The sequence below is a fragment of the Panulirus ornatus genome, chromosome 14, assembly GCF_036320965.1.
Source record: "Panulirus ornatus isolate Po-2019 chromosome 14, ASM3632096v1, whole genome shotgun sequence".
NCBI lineage: Eukaryota > Metazoa > Arthropoda > Malacostraca > Decapoda > Palinuridae > Panulirus > Panulirus ornatus.
In genome coordinates this window covers 47,811,710-47,838,201 of record NC_092237.1, presented here as the reverse complement: position 1 = coordinate 47,838,201, position 26,492 = coordinate 47,811,710, and the positions used below count along the sequence as shown (strand labels likewise).

The window sequence follows — 26,492 nt, the reverse complement described above, 5'->3', positions numbered from 1 at the left end:
AAGCTAAGACGGTGTGTTTCTATCCATTTTGTTATACCCAATTGAATGGAGAGAGGAGGATGAATTATCGTGCCTCACCTTTATCATCAGCCCTTCATCCCTAAACTACCAGTATTATCCTCCTTTAGCTGCCAGCTTCATCCTCCTTTAGCTGCCAGCTTCATCCTTCCTTCTAACCCACCTTTAGCTGCCATCCTCATCCTTCTTTCCATCCCACCTTATTTGGTAATCCAAGTACAACATACCCCATCAATATCAGCCAACTTATCCTAACTGGGCCCTCAGCATTACTGATATTCTCTTTGATTTTTACTTTAATTGTTTTGAGTTCTCTCTCTTACTCTCTTTTCTTAAAACTCTTTAATCTGCCTTTCTCTCCTCTTGATATTTCAATGTACACCAAAAGGCCTGGTTAGGATCTAACTGGAACAACCCTAGTGCAACCAAGGCCTTTTCTTTTTCTTTCCTTAATGGTCTGGAACAATCAATTAAAAACATCCTACCCAAGTTCCCAACTGCAATGATCTCTCCCCACACACTTGACTTTTTATCCCTTGAATTCTCCCACAATATATACACCATCTCTGCCCCCTTTGGGTACTCTGATCACAAATTTATTTCTGTTAATTCTAACAGGGCACATCCATATTATATCTTCCCTTGCAAATGCCAACTTTGGCACTGGGAAAACTCAAAGGTTATCCTTACATGGGTTCTCGATTGACTTTCCCTAGCATGCTTCTCAGGATGGGATACCCGATGTTGTGCTGTACACACAGCAGAGATTATCTTGGCTTGATGGAGTCCTATCATCCAAATCTTTTTGCCCCTAAATGTGGTTCAACTGTTCCTGTTGTGATGCTCCAATGTTCCTTTTCCCTCCTCAACCAACCTATAACTCACCTCCACATCCACGGTTCCATTTGCTGCCAAGTACACTCACAGATATCTAAATTACCTCACCTCAAAATTGATTCCAATGAGACTCACACCCAAACTAACCTGTCTTTCTGCCCTACTAAACTTAATAACCTGGCTTTTACACATTCACTCACAACTTCCTCCTTTCACACACTTCCAAACTCATGTCACCAACTTCAGCAGTTTCTCACTTGAATGTACCTCCAGTGCTAAGTCATCAACAAACAACAACTTACTTAAGGAGATTCCCAGGCCCCCCTCATCCCTACAGACTGCATACTCGCCCCTCTCCCCAGACAGCTGCATTTACCTCACTCACCATCCCATCCATAGACATATTAAACAGCCATAGTGACATCATACAACCCTGCCACAGACAAATCTTCACATGGAACCACTCCTTCTTCTCTCCTACTCATACATACACCTTACATTCATGATAAAAACTAACCACTGCTTCTCATAGCTTTCCTCCCACACCATATATATGTGAGACCTTCAACACAGCATCTCTAACAGCCCTCTCATGCTTTCTCAAGATCAATGAATGCAGCCCTATCATACGCTTCCTCCAGATCTATAAATGCAGCCGTCCCATTTGCTCACTCCAGATCTATAAATTCCACATACACATTCTTTTTCTCAAAGTATTTCTCACATACATTCTTCAAAGCAAACACATGATCCATACAGCCTCTACCAATCCAGAAACCACATCATTCTTCCCCAGTATAAGGCTCTGTACATGCCTTCACCCTCCCAATCACCACTCTCATATACAACTTACCAGGCACACTCAACAAACTTAAACCTCTTTAGTTTGAACACTCACCTTTGACCCATCATGATTATGCATCCTGCCAATCCTCAAGCACCTAACTAACAATCAATAACAAGTCACCCTGTTTCTTAAGAAATTCAACAGCAATACCATCCACTTCAAATGCCTTGCCACACTTCATCACACACAAGGCTTTTACCACTACTTCTCTTTTTACAAAACCACTTTCCATGACACTCTCACTTTGCACACCTCCCTAACCCAAACACCCTACATCTGCCATCCTAACATCAAACACACTGAACAATTCTTCAAAATACTACTCCATCTCCTCAATCCCTCATCACTACCTTTTCCCACTTTCCCATTTGCCCCTTTCACTGTTGCTCCCATTTATTCTATTATCTTTCTTATGTTATTAAGCTCCTTCCATAAGATCTTATTCTCCTTGGAGTTTACTGATAATTGTTCACCTCAGCTCTCACTTATCGTCTTTTTCAGCCCCAGCATTTTCTTTCCTCTTGATCTCCTGCCACTTTCTCTTGTACCACTCCCAGTGACTTGCACCCCTTCCCTGTAAGTACAGCCCATAAAACTCTCTTTCCTCTTCCACTAACAACTTTACTCCATCATCCCACCTCTCACTACCTGCTCCTCTCCCACTTTCTGCATGCTAAACACTTGTCTTGAACATGCCAACATTGCTTCACTACATATCTCCCTTTCCTCACCTATTCCCCTTGCTTCATTCACTTTCACCCTTTGTCATTTTGCACCCAATCTCTCCAGGTATTTCTTAACATACATCTCTTCCAAACTCACTCACTTTCACCATCCACTTCTCATTTATATCATTCCCTCTTGCTTCCACCAGGTAATGGTTATAGACATCCCACCAGCTGCCCCTCTCAATTCATTCACATCCAAGAGTTCATGCCTACCATCTGATATGTAATCCAATGATGCCCTCTGACCCTCTTTCCTACTTATCCATGTATACACATGCATGTCCCTCTTTTTAAACCATATCAAAACAAAAAAATATAAAATGCTTACAAACCTGTCTAACATTTGGGTGTGTTTGTTGAACATACTTATGTAGAAGTTCTTCTAAAAGCCACGTCAAAACATCTTTCTCAACTTCTTGACCTACTAATGATTCGTCATTTGAAGCCCCAACTTCTTTAATGTCCATCGCTTCATCAATCTGAGATGTTTCTGAAACACAATAAAGTCTATCATTATCCACAAAATTTCTGTCTATCTCCACTATCTATACAAAGCCTCTAACTACCAGTATTTACCTACTTAACTTCTGTAGGGAGAGAAATGATGGAAGAATGTGTGGAATGGTGTATGTGAGGGAGACATGTCAGGAAAGGGATAAGTGAGACTCTTTAGCCATAGCCACCCCTTAACAAGGGTTCGGGTTCCTGGAGGGAATGGACATTAGAGATATATACAGTAGGGTGAGAGGCATGCAAGGAATACAGTGAATTGGAACGATGTGGTATACTAGGGTCGATGTGCTGTCAATGGACTGAACCAGGGCATATGAAATGTCTGGGGTGAACCATGGAAATGTCTGTGGGGCCTGGATGTGCACAGGGAGCTGTGGTTTTGGTGTATTACACATGACAGATAGAGACTGAGTGGGAATGAATATGGCTTTTTTGTCTGTTTCCCCGGCACTACCTCAATGAAGCAGGAGGTAACGATGCTGTTTCCTGTAATGCAGGGTAGCGCCAGAAATGGATGAAGGAAAGGAAGTATGAATATGTACATGTGTTTCATTTTCTTATCTTTTGCACATCTGAATAAGCAATCAAATAAAATACTTTGTTTTTCCATTGTAAAAAAACTATGAATCAATTTTCACTTACTTTTATCTGACTTTACGTAGTCTTTTTCCATGGCTTCATCAGCGTCCTTTTCTTTTTCATCTCTGCTACCCTGAAAAAGGATTTTCTGATACATAATCTCTCCTGATATATAAGAGGGGCAGAATCAGGTGGCTGAAAATCCTCTTCCTATATTACTTTCCAAAAGAAGGAACAGAGCTAGGAGGCAAGTGTGGAAATTTACCTCTAAGGCTATCATCTGTTCTTGTTGCTACCTTGCTCATTAGGGGAATGGCAGAGAGAGAGAGAGAGAGAGAGAGAGAGAGAGAGAGAGAGAGAGAGAGAGAGAGAGAGAGAGAGAGAGAGAGAGAGAGAGAGAGAGAGAAATAGTTCAATTTCTCATAGCTCAATCCTTAAAAAAGTACTTGTTTGTTATTTCCCATGTTAGCAAGGCAGTGGCAGGAATAGACCAAGATAAGACCTCATTTCCTCAAAGCCATTCTCTAGATGTATGTAATTCACCAAAACCACAGCCCACTATCCACAGCCAGGCCCCATTGACCTTTCTATAGTTCAGTCCCCCGTATACTAGATGGCTCCAAGTCATTCTATCCTATGAACACCTTTCACTCTCCTCCATGTTGAGGCCCCAAGTACTCAAAATCTTATTTACTCTATCTTTCCATCTCCAGTTCAACTCCCCTTCCTTGTCTCCTCCAGTTTTGATGCATAAAACCTCTGTCAATCTCTCCTTACTCATTCTCTCCAGATGTCTAAACCATTTCATAACACCCTCTGCAGCTCTCTTAACTATACTCTTATTACCACTACTCTCTCTAATCTATAATTACTTACTTAATCTACCCTCATGACACCAAGTACTGTCCTCAAAATTTCATTTCCACCATGGTCGTCCTCTTCAGCACATTCTTATTCACAGCCCATGCCTTACATCCATTCAATACTGTCAAGACTACTTTACCTTCAAACACTCCTATTTTGATAAAATAGTTTTCCAAACTTGATCACCATTTCCCTTGTTAGTGAGGTAGTACCTGGAAACAGACAAAGAAACACACATCCACTCACATACACATATTTTCATACATATCTGCCATATCCTGCATTAGCAAGGTAGTGTAAAGAACAGAGGACTGAGCCGTAGAGGGAATATCCTCACCACTTGGCCCTCTTCTCAATTCCTTCTTTTGGAAAATAAAAAATGGGAGGGGAGGATTTCCAATCCCCTGCTCCCTACATATGCACATATATGTGCATATTACTATTCTATTATACATGATTGCCATTTCTCGAATCACCATGGTAGCACCAGGAAGCATAAAGAAAGACCCAGCCACTCATGTATACATACATGCACATACACGTACTTGCTTGCCTTCATCCATTCCCAACCCACAGGAAACAGCACTGCCACCCTTGCATCAGCCCCCCCCCCCCCCCCCCCCCCACACACACACACACACACACACACACACACACACACACACACACACATTCGTTTACGCTCAGTCTCTAGCTGTCATATGTAATGCACTGAAAACCACAGATCCCGAGCCACATCCAGGCCCCATAGGCCTTTCCATGGTTTACCCCAGACATTTCACATGCACTAGTTTAGTCCATTGATAGCACATCACCCTGGTATACCAAATAATTCCAATTCACTCTATTCCTTGCATGCCTCTCATCCTCCTGCATGTTCAGGCCCCGATCACTCGAAATCTTTTTCACGCCATACTTCCACCTTCAATTTGGTCTCCTGCTTCTCCTTGTTCCCTCCCCATCTGACACATACATCCTCTTTGTCAACCTTTCCTCAATAATTTTCTCCATATGTCCACACCATTTCAACACACCCTCTTCTGGTCTCTCAACCACACTCTTTTTATTACCACACATCTCCCGTACCCTTTCATTACTTAATCAAACCACCTCACACCACATATTGTCCTCACACATTTCATTTCTAACACATCCACCCTCCTCTGTACAACCCTATCTACAGCCCATGCCTTGCAATCATATAATAACGTTCTCTCCTTCCAAACATTCTTCATCGCTCCAAGAACCTTTGCCACCTCCTCCATCACTTCCATTCACTGCTAAGTCCACTCCCAGATATCTAAAACACTTCCCTTCCTCCAACTTACATCCCAACTAACTTGTCCTAAAACCCTCAGAATAATTAAAATTCAGACCCAGCAATTCACTAAGACTGAGTGACTGTCAAGCCCAAATACATAAAATAAGCAAATTCTGGTAGTCTTATGCCTCTTGTACCTTCCAACAGCACATCTGATAAAGCTTTATGCATAAAAGATGAAAAAGAATATCCTTTTGGTGTCTTAAAATCTAGTGAATTATGGCATCTACTGATATAATCATTTTCACAAACTTGGACTACATTCAATTTATGTATAGGTGTCCTCATATTACATATATCCAATAAGTTAAAAGTCTAACTTGCTTCCTTCTCCCTGAAATGAGGCGAAATCATAATGAGTAAATGGGGAAATAAATAAACAGAGCAAGGAAACTCAGGAGAATAAGTCTAGTGGACATCAATTTCTAGGTCAAAATGTTTGTGTAACACTGATTTAATGGTTTCCTTCCCCTTTTCGATGATCAATCTTTGGTTATTTCTCTATCAGTTCTATAATTCAACACTGAAATTACCTCTTCCATATTTCCCTCTAAGCTTTCATTTGTTTTCTCCTTCATGGGATCTTCCTCAGTCCAGAGATTTCTTCCTGAAGGTGATTCAGTACCAAGAGCACAATCAGCCAAGGACTCGCCAACAGCAAAGTGAACTTCTATCTCATTTGTCTGAAAATATGATATCTGTTTATCATACAAATCTCAGTTTATCTAAATCATGTTTCTCAGTTCCTGTGATACAGGTTGGTTGTCAATAAAGCAGCTCTAAATACCAACATAAAGGCACACCTTACATCCATCCACAATTGTTCCCTTTTCTCACACGAGTAATCTCTCACTTTTTCCTTCCAAACCAGGGAATTTTTCTAAAATCTCTTACTTCCCTTATCAACATAAAAGTATTTTCTTCTCTGAGATTGACAGCAAAGTGGTGATCCAAAAAATACAAGGCTACCACTCCAGACTGTTTGGACAAAAGATTATGCACATGAAAGGAATCCAGATGACCAGGGATAAGTGGTCCCCAGTACTGTTTGTCCCCACACAGTTAGCCTTATGTACAGTACATGATACAAAAATCCATCATGTAAATACAATTCACCAACAATAGATATCAACTTCCATCCTGCACTCATTCCACAGACAGTATTAGATATGCACACTCATGCAAGCTGCTAGGTTGTTCAATAGCCTCCTGCTTTCACAAATTACTTCACATTTGTGTACATAATGCCTTTAACGTTATCAAATTTAATGCATTATTCTGCTAACAGTGTATTTCACTTTTTGTATAATTTTGTAAGGTTAAATAACATTCTCTGAGCTTACCAGTCAGCCATATTGAGTTACACGTCATTTAGTAAATTTTCGCTTTCCTGAGTAACATGTATATAAAGCTGCTACTACACAGTGGTAGATGTAGCACTCAAGGCCAATCGAAAAGCCATAATCCTTGGGACCATGCAAAGCATGTGGTAGAACGTGAGAGTCATGTAATTCCCATAAAGGATTTTGGGAATACAACAACAACAATCTTTGTGCCCAGCATATAGAATTAATTCACTAAAGTAGAGGGAGGGGGCTTTAGTGGCCTTCTGGTAAAATCATGTAAAGAACTGTGCTCAATTTTTTCACAACCATTCATTTCAACAGTGAAGAAAAAAGTAATTAACCACATAATGCGACACATCTGTCTAATCACATTTCCCTGAACATGTGTATTAATGAACTTTATAATAATGATAATATGATTTAATTATCTATTAATGAACTTTATAATAATGATATGATTTAATTATCTAAGACAAGTTTAAAGATGGGCTCCTACTTTTCAGGTTAAACTGTATTTCATTTCATCTATCTATGTCTCTGATGCCTGTTCCCTTTGGGAACTCTAAAGAAGGGGTGGCCGTGGCAAAAGTCTTCATAACTGGTGAACCCCAGTGCCACTTCAAAGCTTTAAGCGCCTCACCTTTAACAGGCCATAAGCAGAGGGCAACTCTAGCCCAGTGTTTTCAGGGGCTATTGCCTAAGTTCCTACCAACCACTTTATTTCATAACTAGTCAATGACAACTAACATATTCACATGAAACAGAGCAAAATTGAAAACTTGCTTCCAAAAGCAGAGAATGATAACAAACTTCTACATACAAAAAAGTGCAATAATGCAAACTTGCCTCCTTTGCTAGAGCCAGCAAAGCCTCTAAAACTTTCTTCTTATGTGGAAATTCTTGTTGACCAACACAAAGGTAACCACAGGTGGCTATAGCTTGTTCTCGAACCTTGAAGAAACATAAAATGTATTAACATGCAAGTGCAATAAATATCTTAATCTATAAATCTGACTGATATAATCCCCAAGTATCAACAAATCTTTTATCAGTTAAAGCATTGTTTAGCCAGAGAGTTATATTGTTCCTATCTTAACTTTAACACTACCTTCTCATTTTCTGTGAAAGATATAAATATCATTCAAAACCTATTATATGTTCACAGTTACACCACAGGGGTAGGAGCAAAGGATGGGAAAACCTCCTCTCTTAGAACCACATTTTAGAAGCATGAATAAAAAGTTGCCAAGTGAGGGCTTTTCCTTCAAAGATCAAACCAAGGTGAACATAATCGTAACCATGATATAAAGGGGAAAGAAACAATAGCTACACTTGATAATAGAAACCTGAATGTTCTGGTTTTGAAGGGAACAATGCTGAAGGAACAGGGATTAGAGTAGTTTCGAAGCATCAATAAGGTAAAATCTGGGGCGAATAGGAAGACAAGGACTTCTGAAGCTATTTCATTTGAAATTTTTCAAGACTACAAATATCTATATTTAGTATCTTTGGTTTGCCACAACTCTAAACTTTTTAATACATGTTTTAACACAGGCAAAGACAATTTGACTAGTTGAGAATGATCAGTAAAGAATGCATGCCTACTGCCAATTTGCATTCTCAAATTTTATGAGAAAAAAATCCTTGCTCAACATCAATAACTAAAAATTTCAGTCAACATTTCATCCTAAAGGAAAACAGATCTTAACTAATACCTTTTATTGTGATGACTGTTGCAAGGCAAACTGTCATGTAAGAAAGAGGAGGTTATTGCTTACTATGCATGAGAAAATGACTCCAGACTGGAAGTTCCTAATAAACCCAATTCCATACTGGAGAGTTTCAGTGGCTGGTATTATGAGGAGTGGATAGCAAATATGGTCTGGTAGACTGACTTTTGTCTTTTTTAATAGTAAACGATATGGTACGAGCAGAAACACCTTAATCAAGGCCATCCTGGATGAGACAGAAACAGAACACAATAAAACCAATTGAATAAATTTAGCTTCATAGGAGTCTAAAACCCTAATTCTTAAAGAGAGGGAAAGATAAAAGAAGGAAGAGAATTCCACAGCTTCGCCATAGAAAGTTTGGAGGTCGCAATGGTCAACGGTTGTTATGCTAGTGCGTCATGTCACAAAAGCAGGTTTCAAGGGCCTATTGTCAAATGATAAAAATATGAAACTAAAAGGATGTTCCACAAATTACATGTCTCAACTGTTTTTATTATTATCATTATTTTGCTTTGTCACTGTCTCCGCGTTTGCGAGGTAGTGCAAGGAAACAGACGAAAGAATGGCCCAATCCACCCACATACACATGTATATACATACACGTCCACACACGCAAATATACATACCTATACATCTCAATGTATACATATATATACACACACAGACATATACATATATACACATGTACATAATTCATACTGTCTGCCTTTATTCATTCCCAGTCTCAACTGTACTGTACAGATATTGGGTCAAACAAGAATGGGCAGAAATAATGTCTGGAAAATATCAAAACGATGTTTTAAGTTCTATGACTAAAGGTAAATCCTTCATATAAGGGCATAACTCAGGCAACATGCAAACTATAGTTATGGGTTTTATGCTAAGAATTCTCAAATGTGGGGAAATTACCATAAAACCATTCGAAGGTTACTGATTTAGATTTTTCAAGTTAAAAAGTTTAAGCTACAGGTCAAAATGATGGGTAGATGGAATGACAACAGGCAGATAGACAGACAGCTTACATATGACGATCAATGATAACCACAGAAAAAGCAATCGCTGTTAGCTAGACTACACAGGGGAAACAAAAACAAAAAGGAAGTTCCATGGAACATCTGTTATCTGCACTGCTGCACAGATATTAGAAGTGAAATAAGTACAGGGTTTGAAAATTTCTGAAACATTTGCTCTGCATTCCATATAAAAGGTGGAATTTTCTTCCTGTGAAAAACAAATCTAACTTCCACATCAACAGACTTTAAAAAGAGCAAAACAACAAAACAGCTACAATCTTTGAGACCTAATTTTTTGAAGTTATGATCAAGGTATGTTGCAAGCTGAGGTGTGACAGACAGACAACAAAAACAAGAAAAGATGATGGATCAAAAACCTTATATGTCTGTCATGGTATGCAGGAAACCTTAATATGATTTTCTTCCTAAGTTTTTATCAGAGAGATGAAGAGTTAATATATTTGTGGATCTCTACACACCAATGAGATATCATTTATTCTTGTAAAATATCAAAATACCTTTGATGGTAGCTTCTTGTCAGTGAATATCTTAAAGAGTGCTTTGAATAGGGCAAGAGAAGTGGGTTTCCTGGAATCTTCTTCAGCAACACCAGCTGGCAGTGGTAGTGGACCCTGTCTGGCCATCTCTCCTATTGCAATCACTAAGGCATTCTGAATGGGACTACTGTCACTCAGCACCTGACGCACTAAGGCAAAGAAAAAATGTGAACAGTAAAATAACAGTAACTTAATGGAATGTAGTTACTGTACTCAAAGAATATTGGCTCTCAGCATTTTTCTAATAAAAGATCTGTATATGAAATTTTTCAGCTGCTAAATAACTGGCATCCTGTGCTCTGCTCTTTCCTATGAATACAAGTGCCTTATCATTCATCATTTTGATGGTTTTATCTAAATTTTTATAATGACTTACATGGCAAGGGCAAAACATGCTTTAATCAAAGGCCACAATAAGTGAAAAAAAGATGTAAAAATAAATAAGGGTTCCACAAGTGTTGGAAGTAGAAAGCTCATAGGCGGAGAGCAGGAAGAGAATTCCATTGCTTCGCTACTCAAGGGAAGAAAGAGGTATCACAACAGTCAGTCCTTGAGTGGCTGGTCTTCACACAGAAACAGTGGAAAGCAACAGCCAAGTGCATGCCTTGGGTACAAGCTTTGAAGCAGTGTAACACACAGACAGCTCAAGGCACACTGGCCAAAATAAAAGCTGTCAAACAAAATGTGAGCTGCAAAATCATGGAATACAAAAAAAGATGGATGAAGATGGGTGATGCCAGGTGAATTAAAGATATGGAGGGCTTCTGATTCCATTTTGGTTAATAGAGAGGTGGAAGAAAAATCACCTAAAATGTGTGAGTAGATATCAGATACAAGCTCAAAAAAAAAAGAATTATGACACATACAACACCCTATATTTTGGGGAAACAAAATTTGGCTGTTGATTAAGAGGGGGTTTACAAGACAGATTGGTGTATATGGTTATGCCAAACATATTTACTTTATCACAGGGTCTGAATTTGGATGGCAAAAATGGTTATGTCTGAAGATATATATAACGATGCTGTAGGGATGCAAAGCATGGATTGTAAATGAGGAATGGAGAAGGGTGGATGTGTTGAAAATTAAAAGTTTGAGAACAATGTGTGGTGCGAGGTGGGTTGATCGAGTAAGTAAAAATAATAGAAGAGGGAGGTGCTGTATGAAGGTATGGTTAAGGATGTGTCGAAATGGACTAGACATACAGGGAGAATGAATGATGAGAGGTTGATAAACTGGATTTATGTGTCAGAAGTGCAGGGGACAAGCAGAGGGAGAAAAACATGGAGACGAAGATGGAGTGAAAATTTTGAGTGCTTGGGGCCTGAACAGGCAGAGGGTGAAAGGTGTGCATGGACTGAAGAAATGTGGTATGCAAGAGGTGATGTGCTTTCAATGGGCTGGACTAAAGCACATGAAGCAGCCAGGGGAAACCATGGATATGTCTACAAGGCCTGGTTGTGGATAGGAAACTATGGTTTTCGTACATTAAACATGACATGAAAGTGAATGAGGCCTTATCTTTCTCAGTTCCTGGCACTACCTTGATGATGCAGGAAGTGTTAAATAAGTATGAAAAATATATATCTAACACTCCATGCACATGAAGACCAGAGAGGTCCCATTAACAGATGCCTCCAGCCTACACTCAATAACACAAGACTGGTATGCCCCTGATAGGAGCCACACCCTTTAAGAGCTTCCTTCCCTAGTTCTCACCTATCCCTGCTCCCATGTGGAGTGCAGCCTCAAGCTAACCGCAGCTGTCATGCTGGATGATGGGTCATACCCAGATATCTCACTTAATCAGCACATTCTTTCACTACAGGGAAATGATAGACAGGTCATCATCTCCCAGCTACTTGTGCAAGCTGGTGACATTAACCCTAAACCATGACAGCCAGTATACTTCTACCCAATGCACCAAATGCTTATCACCGAAAAGCAAGACTCAACTGAATGCTCCATCTGCATTCAGTGACATCACCTCTGTCATCCATTAGAGACTACTAAGAACACTGGGAATGCAGCAAACATTCAGACAGCAACTAACAAAACCCTGAATATCCAGCATAGATTCCCAACATAAAATATAAGAGAATGGACAATCTCATTCTTCACAAACAGACCATTCTACTCTAGAGAGTCCCAGTGACAAACTTAACATTCTTACAGCTCAATGCCAATGGCAATAGGAACATATACACAGAAGTGGTCAACCAATAGAGAACACAACAGTCACACTGCCCTCATCCAAGAAACCAGATTCACACCCAGATCTACCCTCCAACCTTTCCACCAGTGAAGAAATGTAAAAAAAGAAGACATGTCTAACAAGGACAAGGAGGGACATTCAAAACACTTGACCAATAAAACACACCTTTCTCTAACACCAAAGACATAACAGAACAATGAAAAAATAACAATAACAATCTAGAAATACAATCCAAAAAATGATACTTCACAGTACCAACTACAACACAATCATCTTAACCTTCTCCCTCAAATCCACTTTCTAACAGTAGAACCTTGCTAGCATGCCCAATGCCTACCTCTGTTGAGATCTCATGCCCAACTTGCCATTTGGCTCAAAACACACACCCACGATCCCCAAGATGGACTACTTATAAACTAACTGCAATCCCTCAGTATCCACAACCTAAGCAACCAACCAACAACTCCAGAAGCCAACTTTGCTAGACATCACATTCTGCTCACCAGCACTATGCACAAGGACTAAGTGAAGTATGCTACACTATCTATCCTTTATCCCACTTTCCCATCTTGACAACCCTCAATCTAGCCTGCCCAATCAACAAAACCACCCCAAAACGTGCACAAACTTTTGGGAAGCAGATTTGCCAGTCTTCACACAGTACATGAAAACAAAACTCCAAAGCTTCAGTACAAATGATTTCTTAACTCTATATCATGCAGTTTCACACTTCATCAGGATCTCTAACCAAGCCAGCAAAAAACTCAAACCACAAAGGCAGAGAAAGAAATATAATCTAAATATCTTCCAATGTTACACACCACATAAATCAAAGAAACCTGTTCAGACAACCATTCATCATCAGAGAACAAATACAAATTCTAAATAACACCATCAATAACCTAATCAATGACAAACTAAAAATTGGCACTCCTTCCTCATACAGTGAATCACAAGACACAAAGCAACCAACTCTGCCTCACTTTAAAGAAAATCCAATCTCATCACATCAGTCAAACCACACTCATGAAGCACTCCTGACCTATTCCAATGATATCCCTTCTCCCAAAGAACACACAAGCATGCTCATAGAACACTACTAAAAAATCAGTGACAAACCAACCAAACCTCTAAACACAAGAAAAACCTTTACAAAAATCCATCCAGAAACAACTACCTATTAACCTTCACACCCACCAACAAAACAATGCAACTAAAACTTAAAAACTGACCTGCTCCAGGCCCTCATAATGTAACAAACTTTCACATATAATACTATGGCCCTTTTGCAATACAGGCACTTAACAGATATCTTCAACTACTCCAGGCTACCGGACAAAATCCTTAACATCCAGAAACTTTCCAAATTCATTATAATTATTATTATTATTATTATTATTATTATTATTATTATTATTATCATTATCATTATCCTTGATCGCTGTTTCCCGCGTCAGTGAGGTAGCGCCAAGAAACAGATGAAGAATGTCCCATCCACTCATATACATATATATATATATACATAAACACCCATACATGCACATATACATACACAGACTTAAACATATATACACATGTACATATACTTGCTTGCCTTCATCCATTTCTGGCACTACCCCGTCACACAGGAAATAGCATCACTATCCTGCTTCAGCGAGGCAGCACCAGGAAAAGAGACAAAAAAGGCCACCATTGCTCACACTCAGTCTCTAGCTGTCATGTGTAATGCACTGAACCCACAGCTCCCTATCCACCTCCAGGCCCCACAGACCTTTCCATGGTTTACCCCATACATTTCACATGCCCTGGTTCAGTCCACGGACAGCATGTCGACCCCAGTATACCACATCATTCCAATTCACTCTCTATTCCTTGCATGCCTCTCACCCTCCTGTATGTTTAGGTCCCGATCGCTCAAAATCTCTTTCACTCCATCCTTCCACCTCCAATTTGGTCTCCTGCTTCTCCTTGCTCCTTCCACCTCTGACATAAATATTCTCTTTGTCAATCTTTTCTCACTCATTCACTCCATATGTCCACACCATTTTAACACACCATCTTTTACTCTCTCAATCACACTCTATTTCCACACATCTCTCTTCCCCTTTCTTTACTTGCTTGATCAAACCACCTCACACCACATATTGTCCTCAAACATTTCATTTCCAACACATTCACCCTCCTCAGTATAACCCTCTCTATAGCCCATGCCTCACAACCATACAATATTGTTGGAACTACTATTCCTTCAAACATACCCTTTTTTGCTCTCCAAGGTACATTCTTCACTGCCCACTCCCAGAACCTCTCCCCCATCCTGTGATTCACTTCAGCTTCCATGGTTCCATTTGGTACTAAGTCAACTCCCAGATATCTAAAACACTATAACTTCCTCCAATTTTTCTCCGTTCAAACTTACATCCCAATTAACCTTATAAACCACCCAATTCCTCCTCCTACAGCCATGTATGACTTCTGTCATCAGTATGTGAAAAATTATCCATAATAGAATGAAGCATCACAATCTCACCCACACAACATGGCTTCAGACCAAACCATTCTAGCAACACATTACACAATGACCTCACACAACATATTTCAGATGGCATGACAACAAGCATTCACCAAACATCTGACAATGTCCCTCGACTAATCCTCACACAAAAACTTAACAACATCCTCCATAACATGCAAACTCATTCTAGAGATTTCCCCAAGGAGCAGCCCATTTTCTATCTGCATTACATATTTTTTTCTAAATCTCTGCCATGGCTTCATTGGTTTGAAATAAGTCACAGATTTCTGTTTTTAATGGCCCAATTGAATGGGTAAATGACTTACTTTCATCTTAAGTATAAAACTCTCTGGGGCTTCCTTAACCATTTTCAGCAATATATGCTTCATCCATATGCTTGTTTTGATGTATAAGTCCCTCAGTTTCTCTACACAAATTTACATAACATATTCTTTACATGTTACTTTTTAAAACAAAAAATGTTTGTCATTGCTCAACCACTTTGGCATCGTTCTGGAAAAAGTTTGTCTTATGTGTATTGGCACATGTGTACCCTCCATCACTTTGCTTTACTGAAGCATTTCCAAGCTATGTCCATACTGTTCTGACTAACTACAGCATCCCAGGTTTGCCTGTAAGAGCAATGCCAAGACCACTGAAATCCCTATCTAACATGTACTCAACATCATTAATCCATTCTCAATCTAATGGGGTTGATCAGGTAAATATAGACATTGTATTATCATACAACTTTCAAATAATAACACTATAATGAAAAAACATCATCTGACATTTATGATTTAACTATCTACACACAACTACTAGTCCTAGGAACATACACAATAGGTATATGGGTAAGAGTGCATGGCAGATAGGTCATACAGTAAAAGGAGGTGAAATACATAAGGCATAAGATGAAATTAAATCATATCACTGATAAATGCAAGTTTTCCTGAAGAAGTATAAAATCTTACCTAGATCATTAACAATTGACTCATATGCTGGCCATTCCTTCAGGGAGATCCCAGACTTCTTCATACTGTTCATATAGAATGCATAACTATGACCCACAGCAAGTACACAACTCTCCTGGCTGTCCATACGCTGAGAGAATGAAAGAATTTTTGTTTGTAAAAGAAAAATATTACATGCTAAAAACAGTTTAATAATACAGTAAATTTATAACGAATGTTCTAAGGGATGACAACTTCTACTCTTCCCAAGGGCATATGCTAATTACATCAATCAGTCATCTAAACAAAAAACAATTCATTTGCATCTATGCCAAAGAGAGGCAGGTTGACATCCTGTGTGATGTTAATACAAAAAATTAGAAAAACAAAAAAATTCTAATTAGCTCGTTATTGCTAAGCATCCAATATATCAATCTGAGATGTGCAAGATGTGCAAGCCATCTTGTGAATATCTGCTATGCTGTTTTCATCTACACTGTCTCATCAATAGCAATAGTTTTCCTGCAATTGTCACCTCTTGTTTTTAAAGAAAATAGCTGGAACTCCATCTAGTCCTGGTGTAAAGTTCGCTAAAGTGGGCCTATGCTGCTAGCTCATTATCTGTAATGACATTCTCCCTATTATGATTAAAAATTTTCTTGACTTGCTATTTGAAACCTGACATTCATCACACTGAATACTGCATTTATTCTTAGATTGTTTCCATATCTTTCAAACACTTTGAAAGATAAAAATCTCAAATCTTTTTTCTTATACAGGAATAATACTTTTCAATTTTGTTCCTCATTTTGTTATTTCCATTTTATATCCATTCTTTTCTCTTCTGCATGACTAATTATCTCTTTGTCAGCAACTCTTACTTAAAGCTACTCTCATCTTTACCATTTTCTTCTTTTATTCATCTACTGTTTCTACTTTTTCCTTTCACCTATTTGTCCTTATCTTTTGAGAATTTCTGTTTCATTTTCAACAAGTATCACTCCTTTTACAACTTGCTTACCTTATAACCAAATATTGTTGTTATGTCACTGTTGTGGGTAATAGTCCTCACTTCTAAAACTAACAACATCCAAGCCTGAGTTTTTCAGGCCTGGAGGACCCCGGGGTGCGCATGTGTGTGTGTGTGTGTGTGTGTGTGTGTGTGTGTGTGTGTGTGTGTGTGTGTGTGTGTGTGTGTGTGTTGCACAACTGAGTTGAACTTTGTTAACTTTTTCACCATGATGTTATGCACAAGAATGGGTCATATTCTTATGCCACTCCTATGCCAAAGTTTTATGGTTTCCAATTATGGATGTATGATACTAGACTGCACGCATCATCCTGAAGGTCCCAAATTCCTACATGCTTGAAACTTAGGTTATATTTGTAAATATTCACCCTATACATTTGCATATCTGGGAGAGGATTTGGCAGCAGATAGAACCATGGAAGCGCAAGTGAGTCACAGGGTGGGGAAGGGGGCAAAGGTTCTGGGAGCGTTGAAGAATGTGTGAAAGGTGAGAATGTTATCTCGGAGAGCAAAAATGAGTATGTTTGTAGGAATAGTGGTTCCAACAATGTTATATGGTTGTGAGGCATGGGCTATTGATAGGGTTGTGCGGAGGAGGGTGGATGTGTTGGAAATGAAAAGTTTGAGGACAATATGTGGTGTGAGGTGGTTTGATCGAGTAAGTAATGAAAGGGTAAGAGAGATGTGTGGTAATAAAAAGAGTGTGGTTGAAATAGCAGAAGAGGGTGTATTGAAATGGTTTGGTCATATGGAAAGAATGAGTGAGGCAAGACTGACAAAGACGATATATGTGTCAGAAGTGGAGGGAACAAGAAGTGGGAGACCAAACTGGAGGTGGAAGGATGGAGTGAAAAAGATTTTGAGTGATCAGGGCCTGAACATACAGGAGGGTGAAAGGCGTGCAAGGAATAGAGTGAATTAGAATGATGTGGTAAACCAGGGTCGATGTGCTGTCAATGGATTGAACCAGGGTATGTGAAGCATCAGGGGTAAACCATGGAAAGTTTTGTAAAGCCTGGATGTGGAAAGGGAGCTGTGGTTTTGGTGCATTACACATGGCAGCTGGAGACTTAGCGTGAACGACTGTGGTCTTTGTTGTCCTTTCTATAGAACTACCTTGCATGCATATGGGGGGAGGGGGGTGACATTTCATGTGTGGTGGGGGGTGGCGGGAATGGATGAAGGCAGCATGTGTATATACGTATATGTCTGTGTATGTATATGTATTTATACGTAGAAATGTAAAGTTTTGAATAGGTGTATGTGTGGATGTTTATGTATATACATGTGTATGCGGGTGGGTTAGGCCATTCTTTCGTCTGTTTCCTTGCGATACCTCGCTAACACAGGAGACAGTGACAAAGTATAATAATAATGATAAAAAAATTTGCTTTTGTATGAACATGGCCCTGTTATGCTACAAAGGAAATCAAACTGCATGGCAACAGAATCTATCATTCTTTCTCTGAACGTGCTCCACACGTGCATTTGGATATCATTCATAATTAGCCAAATTTCACAAGAGACAGAAAAATCATGATACTATTCAATGTATACATTCTTCTTTGTACCTCATTGCTGTTTCTTGCATTAGCGAGGTAATGCCAGGAAAAAGATGATGAAAGACGCGTCTACTCGCATACACATATACATACATGTACATATACATACATACATACATACATACATGCACATATAGACACATATAGATACAAACATATACCCACATGTACACATTATTACTTGCTCAACTTCATCCATTCCTGGTGCCACCCCACCTCACAGGAAACAGCATCACCACCCCGAGTCAGAGAGGTAGCACCAAAAACAGACAAAAAAAGGCCACATCCGCTCACACTGTCTCTAGCCGTCATGTGTAATGCACCGAAACCACAGCTCCCTATCCACATCTTGGCCTTGCAAACCTTTCCATGGTTTACCCCAGACTTTTCACATGCCCTAGTTCAGTCCACTGACAGCATGTTGACCCAAGTATACCACATCATTCCAATTCACTCTATTCTGTGAATGCCTTTCACCCTCCTGCATGTTCGGGCCCCTATTGCTCAAAATCTTTTTCACTCCGTCCTTCCACCTCCAATTTGGTCTCCCACTTCTCCTTGTTCCCTCCACCTCTGACACATATATCCTCTTTGTCAACTTTCCTCACTTACTCTCTTCATATGACCAAACCATTTCAACACACCCTCTTCTGCTCTCTCAAGCACACTCTGTCCCCATGGTTGTTTAATCTGTTTACGGATGAGGTGATTAGGGAGGTAAATGCAAGAGTTTTGGAGAGAGGGGCGAGTATGCAGTTTGTTGGGGATAAGAGGGCCTGGGAAGTGAGTTAGTTGTTGTTCGCCAATGATACATCATTGGTGGCTGATTCAAGTGAGAAACTGCAGAAGTTGGTGACTCAGTTTGGAAAAGTGTGTGAAAGGAGAAAATTGAGAGTAAATATGAACAAGAGCAAGGTTATTAGGTTTAGTAGGGTTGAGGGACAAGTTAATTGGGATGTAAGTTTGAATGGAGAAAAATTGGAGGAAGTGAAGTGTTTCAGATATCTGGGAGTGGACTTAGCAGCAAGTGGAACCAGGAAAGTGGAGGCGAGTCACAGTGTGGGGGAGGGGGCGAAGGTGACACATCTTGGAAAGTATTCATAACTTACCATATTTTTCATGTTGGTAATATGATAAACAACTTTTTCATATTCCTGTTGGCATTGAACTTGGCCAGCAACAACTCCAAAGAGATGAGCTGCCACTTCTCCATAATGGCTTCCACGGAGGATAAATTTCTGTAGAATAAATAAATGATCAAACAGCTGCATAACTTTCAAGATATATGGAAAAAAAAGCTATAAGGAGAGTGGAAGTAAAATAAGAAGTTGATGAAAGGATGGTGTGAAGGAGGTTTTTAAAATACTAAGGCTTGAACATTCATGGATCTTTTGTGTCACCTATCTTTTATGTTAGGATGTGTTGTGTGATGGTGTTGTATGCTTTACTGATATCTAATATGGTACACTAGTTTCTTTTTTTTTTTCAATAATACTGCAATTAAGGATGTACTGTGATAGGTTAGTCCATAGTAAGGTAACGAAGTTTTACAGTCTACAGCTATGGTGTAGGAGACAGTGGGCTTCTCTGGTTGATCCAGCTGGGAATCAAATTTATATGAAGTTCAGATAAAGAAGGTAGCAGTGATACCAGGCTGCAGATGGCAGGGGACTTGAGTGATCTGCTTTTCAGGATGGGTACAAAGTTGGCAAGTGTCCATATCTTTGGAATTTTGTTGTGTAACTAGGAGAAGTCAAAGACTTCTGTAAACTGTAAACACTTGAATTGCAACTGGGCCAAAGAGTTTTATGAGACAATACAGTACAACAAGACACCACAGCATAACAGCAAACAATTACAAGCATTATGATATAGAGGACACATCATATGAGATGACAGTGCAACTTACCCGTATCCAATCCATTTTTAGGGAGTAGTGATTATTAAAATGTTCTGGAGCAACAGCCACTACTCTTAGGATTGATTCCAAGGCTGCAGCAGACCAGGCATCTGCTGCTAACTCAGCAAACCCTATGTATCTCATGAAAGGATTGGGACCTGAAAAAGCAGTTTTCCCATATAAGTCCTGTATATTTTTATTCATGAAAAAAGTAAGTGAATATAGGTATGAGAGTTAATCAAAGGGAAAGAAAGGGGGAAATAGGAAGCTCAAGTGCTAGTCCAAAGGCAAACAATTCATTTTAAAGGTTTAACACTGCACTAGAGTTGCCCTATGCCTGTTGAGGGTTAGGAACTAAATGCCAAGAAGCAGCATTTGAGTTCACCTGTTACAGAGACACTGGCTGTGGCAACCCCATTGAGGGAGTTACCAGCACAGACAAAACTTCTCTTAGAAATGACTGGGACAATCAATGGAAAATGCAAGACTGAGAGGTGTGAGATTCTCATAAAGGGATGCTATTTTCATGTTTCATGGTTCCTGAAATAGCAAATACATGTAAAGAAAGGGGCAAGAATGAGGAAGGCAAGCATCTTGTGTATGTTAGGAGATGCTGAAACTACTCTTGTAGCTGAGTTTTAATGTGAATGTATAAAAAACTAAAAAACTCCCAAGAACCAAAAGGTTAGTCTACCTGGGGTTACTCATTTCACAAACAACCCTAAGATGACCCACATTAATTCTGGACTTTTAGTCCTAAGGAAAAACCTCTTTTGCATCAGCATTAGCAGTACTAAGGATTCTAAATGAGTGATTTCATTACTCTAGGAGCTAGACCTTAGTATCAGCTAACCTCTGCATCCAGCCACTAAATGCATGTTAAGACTAAACATTATCAACTAAAAAAGTTTCCAGTTTTTCTATTATGCATATGACTGAGGGTACTCTAAAGTCCTAAATGCATCAGTTCCTTGTTCAGAACCAAAAGAATCAGCTCAATTACTCTATGGACTATACTATTTTATTATTATTATACTTTGTCGCTGTCTCCCGCGTTTGCGAGGTAGCGCAAGGAAACAGACGAAAGAAATGGCCCAACCCCCCCCCCCATACACATGTATATACATACGTCCACACACGCAAATATACATACCTACACAGCTTTCCATGGTTTACCCCAGACACTTCACATGCCTTGATTCAATCCACTGACAGCACGTCAACCCCGGTATACCACATCGCTCCAATTCACTCTATTCCTTGCCCTCCTTTCACCCTCCTGCATGTTCAGGCCCCGATCACACAAAATCTTTTTCACTCCATCTTTCCACCTCCAATTTGGTCTCCCTGGACTCCTCGTTCCCTCCACCTCCGACACATATATCCTCTTGGTCAATCTTTCCTCACTCATTCTCTCCATGTGCCCAAACCACTTCAAAACACCCTCTTCTGCTCTCTCAACCACGCTCTTTTTATTTCCACACATCTCTCTTACCCTTTTACGTTACTCACTCGATCAAACCACCTCACACCACACATTGTCCTCAAACATCTCATTTCCAGCACATTCATCCTCCTGCACACAACTCTATCCATAGCCCACGCCTCGCAACCATACAACATTGTTGGAACCACTATTCCTTCAAACATACCCATTTTTGCTTTCCGAGATAATGTTCTCGACTTCCACACATTCTTCAAGGCCCCCAGAATTTTCGCCCCCTCCCCCACCCTATGATCCACTTCCGCTTCCATGGTTCCATCCGCTGCCAGATCCACTCCCAGATATCTAAAACACTTCACTTCCTCCAGTTTTTCTCCATTCAAACTCACCTCCCAATTGACTTGACCCTCAACCCTACTGTACCTAATAACCTTGCTCTTATTCACATTTACTCTTAACTTTCTTCTTCCACACACTTTACCAAACTCAGTCACCAGCTTCTGCAGTTTCTCACATGAATCAGCCACCAGCACTGTATCATCAGCGAACAACAACTGACTCACTTCCCAAGCTCTCTCATCCCCAACAGACTTCATACTTGCCCCTCTTTCCAAAACTCTTGCATTAACCTCCCTAACAACCCCATCCATAAACAAATTAAACAACCATGGAGACATCACACACCCCTGCCGCAAACCTACATTCACTGAGAACCAATCACTTTCCTCTCTTCCTACACGTACACATGCCTTACATCCTCGATAAAAACTTTTCATTGCTTCTAACAACTTTCCTCCCACACCATATATTCTTAATACCTTCCACAGAGCATCTCTATCAACTCTATCATATGCCTTCTCCAGATCCATAAATGCTACATACAAATCCATTTGCTTTTCTAAGTATTTCTCACATACATTATTCAAAGCAAACACCTGATCCACACATCCTCTACCACTTCTGAAACCACACTGCTCTTCCCCAATCTGATGCTCTGTACATGCCTTCACCCTCTCAATCAATACCCTCCCATATAATTTACCAGGAATACTCAACAAACTTATACCTCTGTAATTTGAGCACTCACCCTTATCCCCTTTGCCTTTGTACAATGGCACTATGCACGCATTCCGCCAATCCTCAGGCACCTCACCATGAGTCATACATACATTAAATAACCTTACCAACCAGTCAACAATACAGTCACCCCCTTTTTTAATAAATTCCACTGCAATACCATCCAAACCTGCTGCCTTGCCGGCTTTCATCTTCCGCAAAGCTTTCACTACCTCTTCTCTTTTTACCAAATCATTTTCCCTAACCCTCTCACTTTGCACACCACCTCGACCAAAACACCCTATATCTGCCACTCTGTCATCAAACACATTCAACAAACCTTCAAAATACTCACTCCATCTCCTTCTCACATCACCACTACTTGTTATCACCTCCCCATTTGCGCCCTTCACTGAAGTTCCCATTTGCTCCCTTGTCTTACGCACTTTATTTACCTCCTTCCAGAACATCTTTTTATTCTCCCTAAAATTTAATGATGCTCTCTCACCCCAACTCTCATTTGCCCTTTTTTTCACCTCTTGCACCTTTCTCTTGACCTCCTGTCTCTTTCTTTTATACATCTCCCACTCAATTGCATTTTTTCCCTGCAAAAATCGTCCAAATGCCTCTCTCTTCTCTTTCACTAATACTCTTACTTCTTCATCCCACCACTCACTACCCTTTCTAACCAACCCACCTCCCACTCTTCTCATGCCACAAGCATCTTTTGCGCAATCCATCACTGATTCCCTAAATACATCCCATTCCTCCCCCACTCCCCTTACTTCCATTGTTCTCACCTTTTTCCATTCTGTACTCAGTCTCTCCTGGTACTTCCTCACACAGGTCTCCTTCCCAAGCTCACTTACTCTCACCACCCTCTTCACCCCAACATTCACTCTTCTTTTCTGAAAACCCATACAAATCTTCACCTTAGCCTCCACAAGATAATGATCAGACATCCCTCCAGTTGCACCTCTCAGCACATTAACATCCAAAAGTCTCTCTTTCGCACGCCTGTCAATTAACACGTAATCCAATAACGCTCTCTGGCCATCTCTCCTACTTACATAAGTATACTTATGTATATCTCGCTTTTTAAACCAGGTATTCCCAATCATCAGTCCTTTTTCAGCACATAAATCTACAAGCTCTTCACCATTTCCATTTACAACACTGAACACCCCATGTATACCAATTATTCCCTCAACTGCCATGGACTATACAAAGATTAATAAAACCATTGGTTAAACTGCTAACCAAAACTTTGCACCTTCCATCATCTTACCCAACAAAAAGTGCACTTAACCACCGTAAAGATAAACAAAGACAGAACTTTTCTCATTCCATAGGTACATCATAACTTGTATGCAACACTACAGCATATGACAGCCTATCAGTTAGAGCATAATCTAAGTACCAAGTCAATAATTTAAACTGTGGTTCTAATGAAATGTAAGGATTCTCAAAGTATCTGACAATGCACAAAGTCAATAGCATTTCTGAGGTACACACAAAATGCACTAGCTTTTCCTGGAACATTTTGCTAAGGTCACCAAATACTAGGGTCTGGTCAATCAGAAACTTTCTAGGCATGAAACCTATCCTTAAAACACTAAGTCAAAAGCAGATAGTTATAAATCTATGTCAACATTAGATAATCTGGGATTTTCTCTATTACTGAGAAGTGTAATAACCATTGCATATTAAGGGAGAATATAAATAAAGTTCCAAGTCATTAACATTTGATGGACTCTTACAGACAACCATACAATGAATCAAATTAAATGTCTTCTCGAGACAAACATAAATTACATCAAGTCTATGCTAGAACTTAGGTGATGTGAAACTGCAAGATCATCTAGTAGATAATCTGTGATGGTGTCGATAAAAAAATATTTACCTTTCTTTATTGCTCCTACAGCCACTCTTTGCTGATGCTGACTGATAATCTTGTGAACTAACTGCCCTACAGCAGGTGGGTCAGCCCAAAATAAACCTTCCTCACGTCCACTCTGATTCCCTGCTTCTACCTCTAAACAATGCTCCAGGTATTTAAGTATCTGCAAGAAAATTTTGGTATCAGGAGAGATAGAATTATCTAGGGTGGGATCCTTACTTTAAGCACATATGGTTAACTGATATAACAATACACTTTTTTTTTTTTTTGTTGTAACTGAAAAGCATGAGGAAAACAAAAACCCAATCATGAAGATCTTGGAAGACAATATTATAGAGTAAAAGACCATGAGTGAAAAATTAATTATAGCTCCTGACATGTTTGGAGACCTGCCTCTTAAATGGAGAAAAGAATATAATACATGAGTCTACATGAGAAAGACAGACAACAGGAGGCCTGATTGGCCCACAACTGGGTTGTGTATGCATGTATGTGTTAGGTAGGTGGTTGGGTGGGAGTTGAACTTAACAAGAAAATGCAATTCCACTCAGCAGTTTTTCTGAAGATACATAATTCTTTATTATCTGAGGAAAGATGGTATCTATCTTGACAAGAAAATGCAATTCCACTCAGCAGTTTTTTAAGTAATGTAAGTAATGTAAGGATAAGAGAGATGTGTGGAAATAAAAAGAGCGTGGTTGAGAGAGCAGAAGAGGGTGTTTTGAAATGGTTTGGGCACATGGAGAGAATGAGTGAGGAAAGATTGACCAAGAGGATATACGTGTCGGAGGTGGAGGGAACGAGGAGAAGTGGGAGACCAAATTGGAGGTGGAAAGATGGAGTGAAAAAGATTTTGAGTGATCGGGGCCTGAACATGCAGGAGGGTGAAAGGCGGGAAAGGAATAGAGTGAATTGGATCGATGTGGTACCGGGGTCGACGTGCTGTCAATGGATTGAATCAGGGCATGTGAAGCATCTGGGGTTAACCATGGAAAGTTCTGTGGGGCCTGGATGTGGAAAGGGAGCTGTGGTTTCGGGCATTATTACATGACAGCTAGAGACTGAGTGTGAACGAATGGGGCCTTTGTTAGCTTTTCCTAGCGCTACCTCGCACACATGAGGGGGGAGGGGGATGTTATTCCATGTGTGGCGAGGTGGTGATGGGAATAAATAAAGGCAGACAGTATGAATTATGTACATGTGTATATATGTATATGTCTGTGTGTGTATATATATGTGTACATTGAGATGTATAGGTATGCATATTTGCGTGTGTGGACGTGTATGTATATACATGTGTATGGGGGTGGGTTGGGCCATTTCTTTCGTCTGTTTCCTTGCGCTACCTTGCAAACGCGGGAGACAGCGACAAAGCAAAATAATATATAATTCTTTACTATTTGAGGAAAGATGGTAATTACCTCTACAGTAAAAAGCTGTGCCCCAAGGAACTGTATTCACCCCTCCTGTTCCTCATCATTATATCTGACATTGTCACAGATATAAGCCATAGATTTACGTCATCTTTTACAGATGATTAAATGATAAGTATGAAAATCAC

At 39.8% G+C, this 26,492-nt stretch overlaps 1 protein-coding gene across 1 annotated transcript in view; it reads right to left on the bottom strand.

The window, feature by feature from the left end:
- LOC139753382 (proteasome adapter and scaffold protein ECM29) overlaps positions 1-26,492 on the bottom strand; it is a 130,711-nt gene that overhangs the window by 63,860 nt on the left and 40,359 nt on the right. The window contains exons 8-16 of the mRNA XM_071669814.1: positions 24,935-25,094; positions 20,541-20,689; positions 19,741-19,869; positions 16,061-16,190; positions 10,318-10,505; positions 7,900-8,004; positions 6,241-6,390; positions 3,586-3,655; positions 2,763-2,920 (exon numbers count right to left, since the gene is read on the bottom strand). Of these exons, the coding sequence (XP_071525915.1) occupies positions 2,763-2,920; positions 3,586-3,655; positions 6,241-6,390; positions 7,900-8,004; positions 10,318-10,505; positions 16,061-16,190; positions 19,741-19,869; positions 20,541-20,689; positions 24,935-25,094 (1,239 nt within the window). The remainder of the gene's footprint in view (positions 1-2,762; positions 2,921-3,585; positions 3,656-6,240; positions 6,391-7,899; positions 8,005-10,317; positions 10,506-16,060; positions 16,191-19,740; positions 19,870-20,540; positions 20,690-24,934; positions 25,095-26,492) is intronic.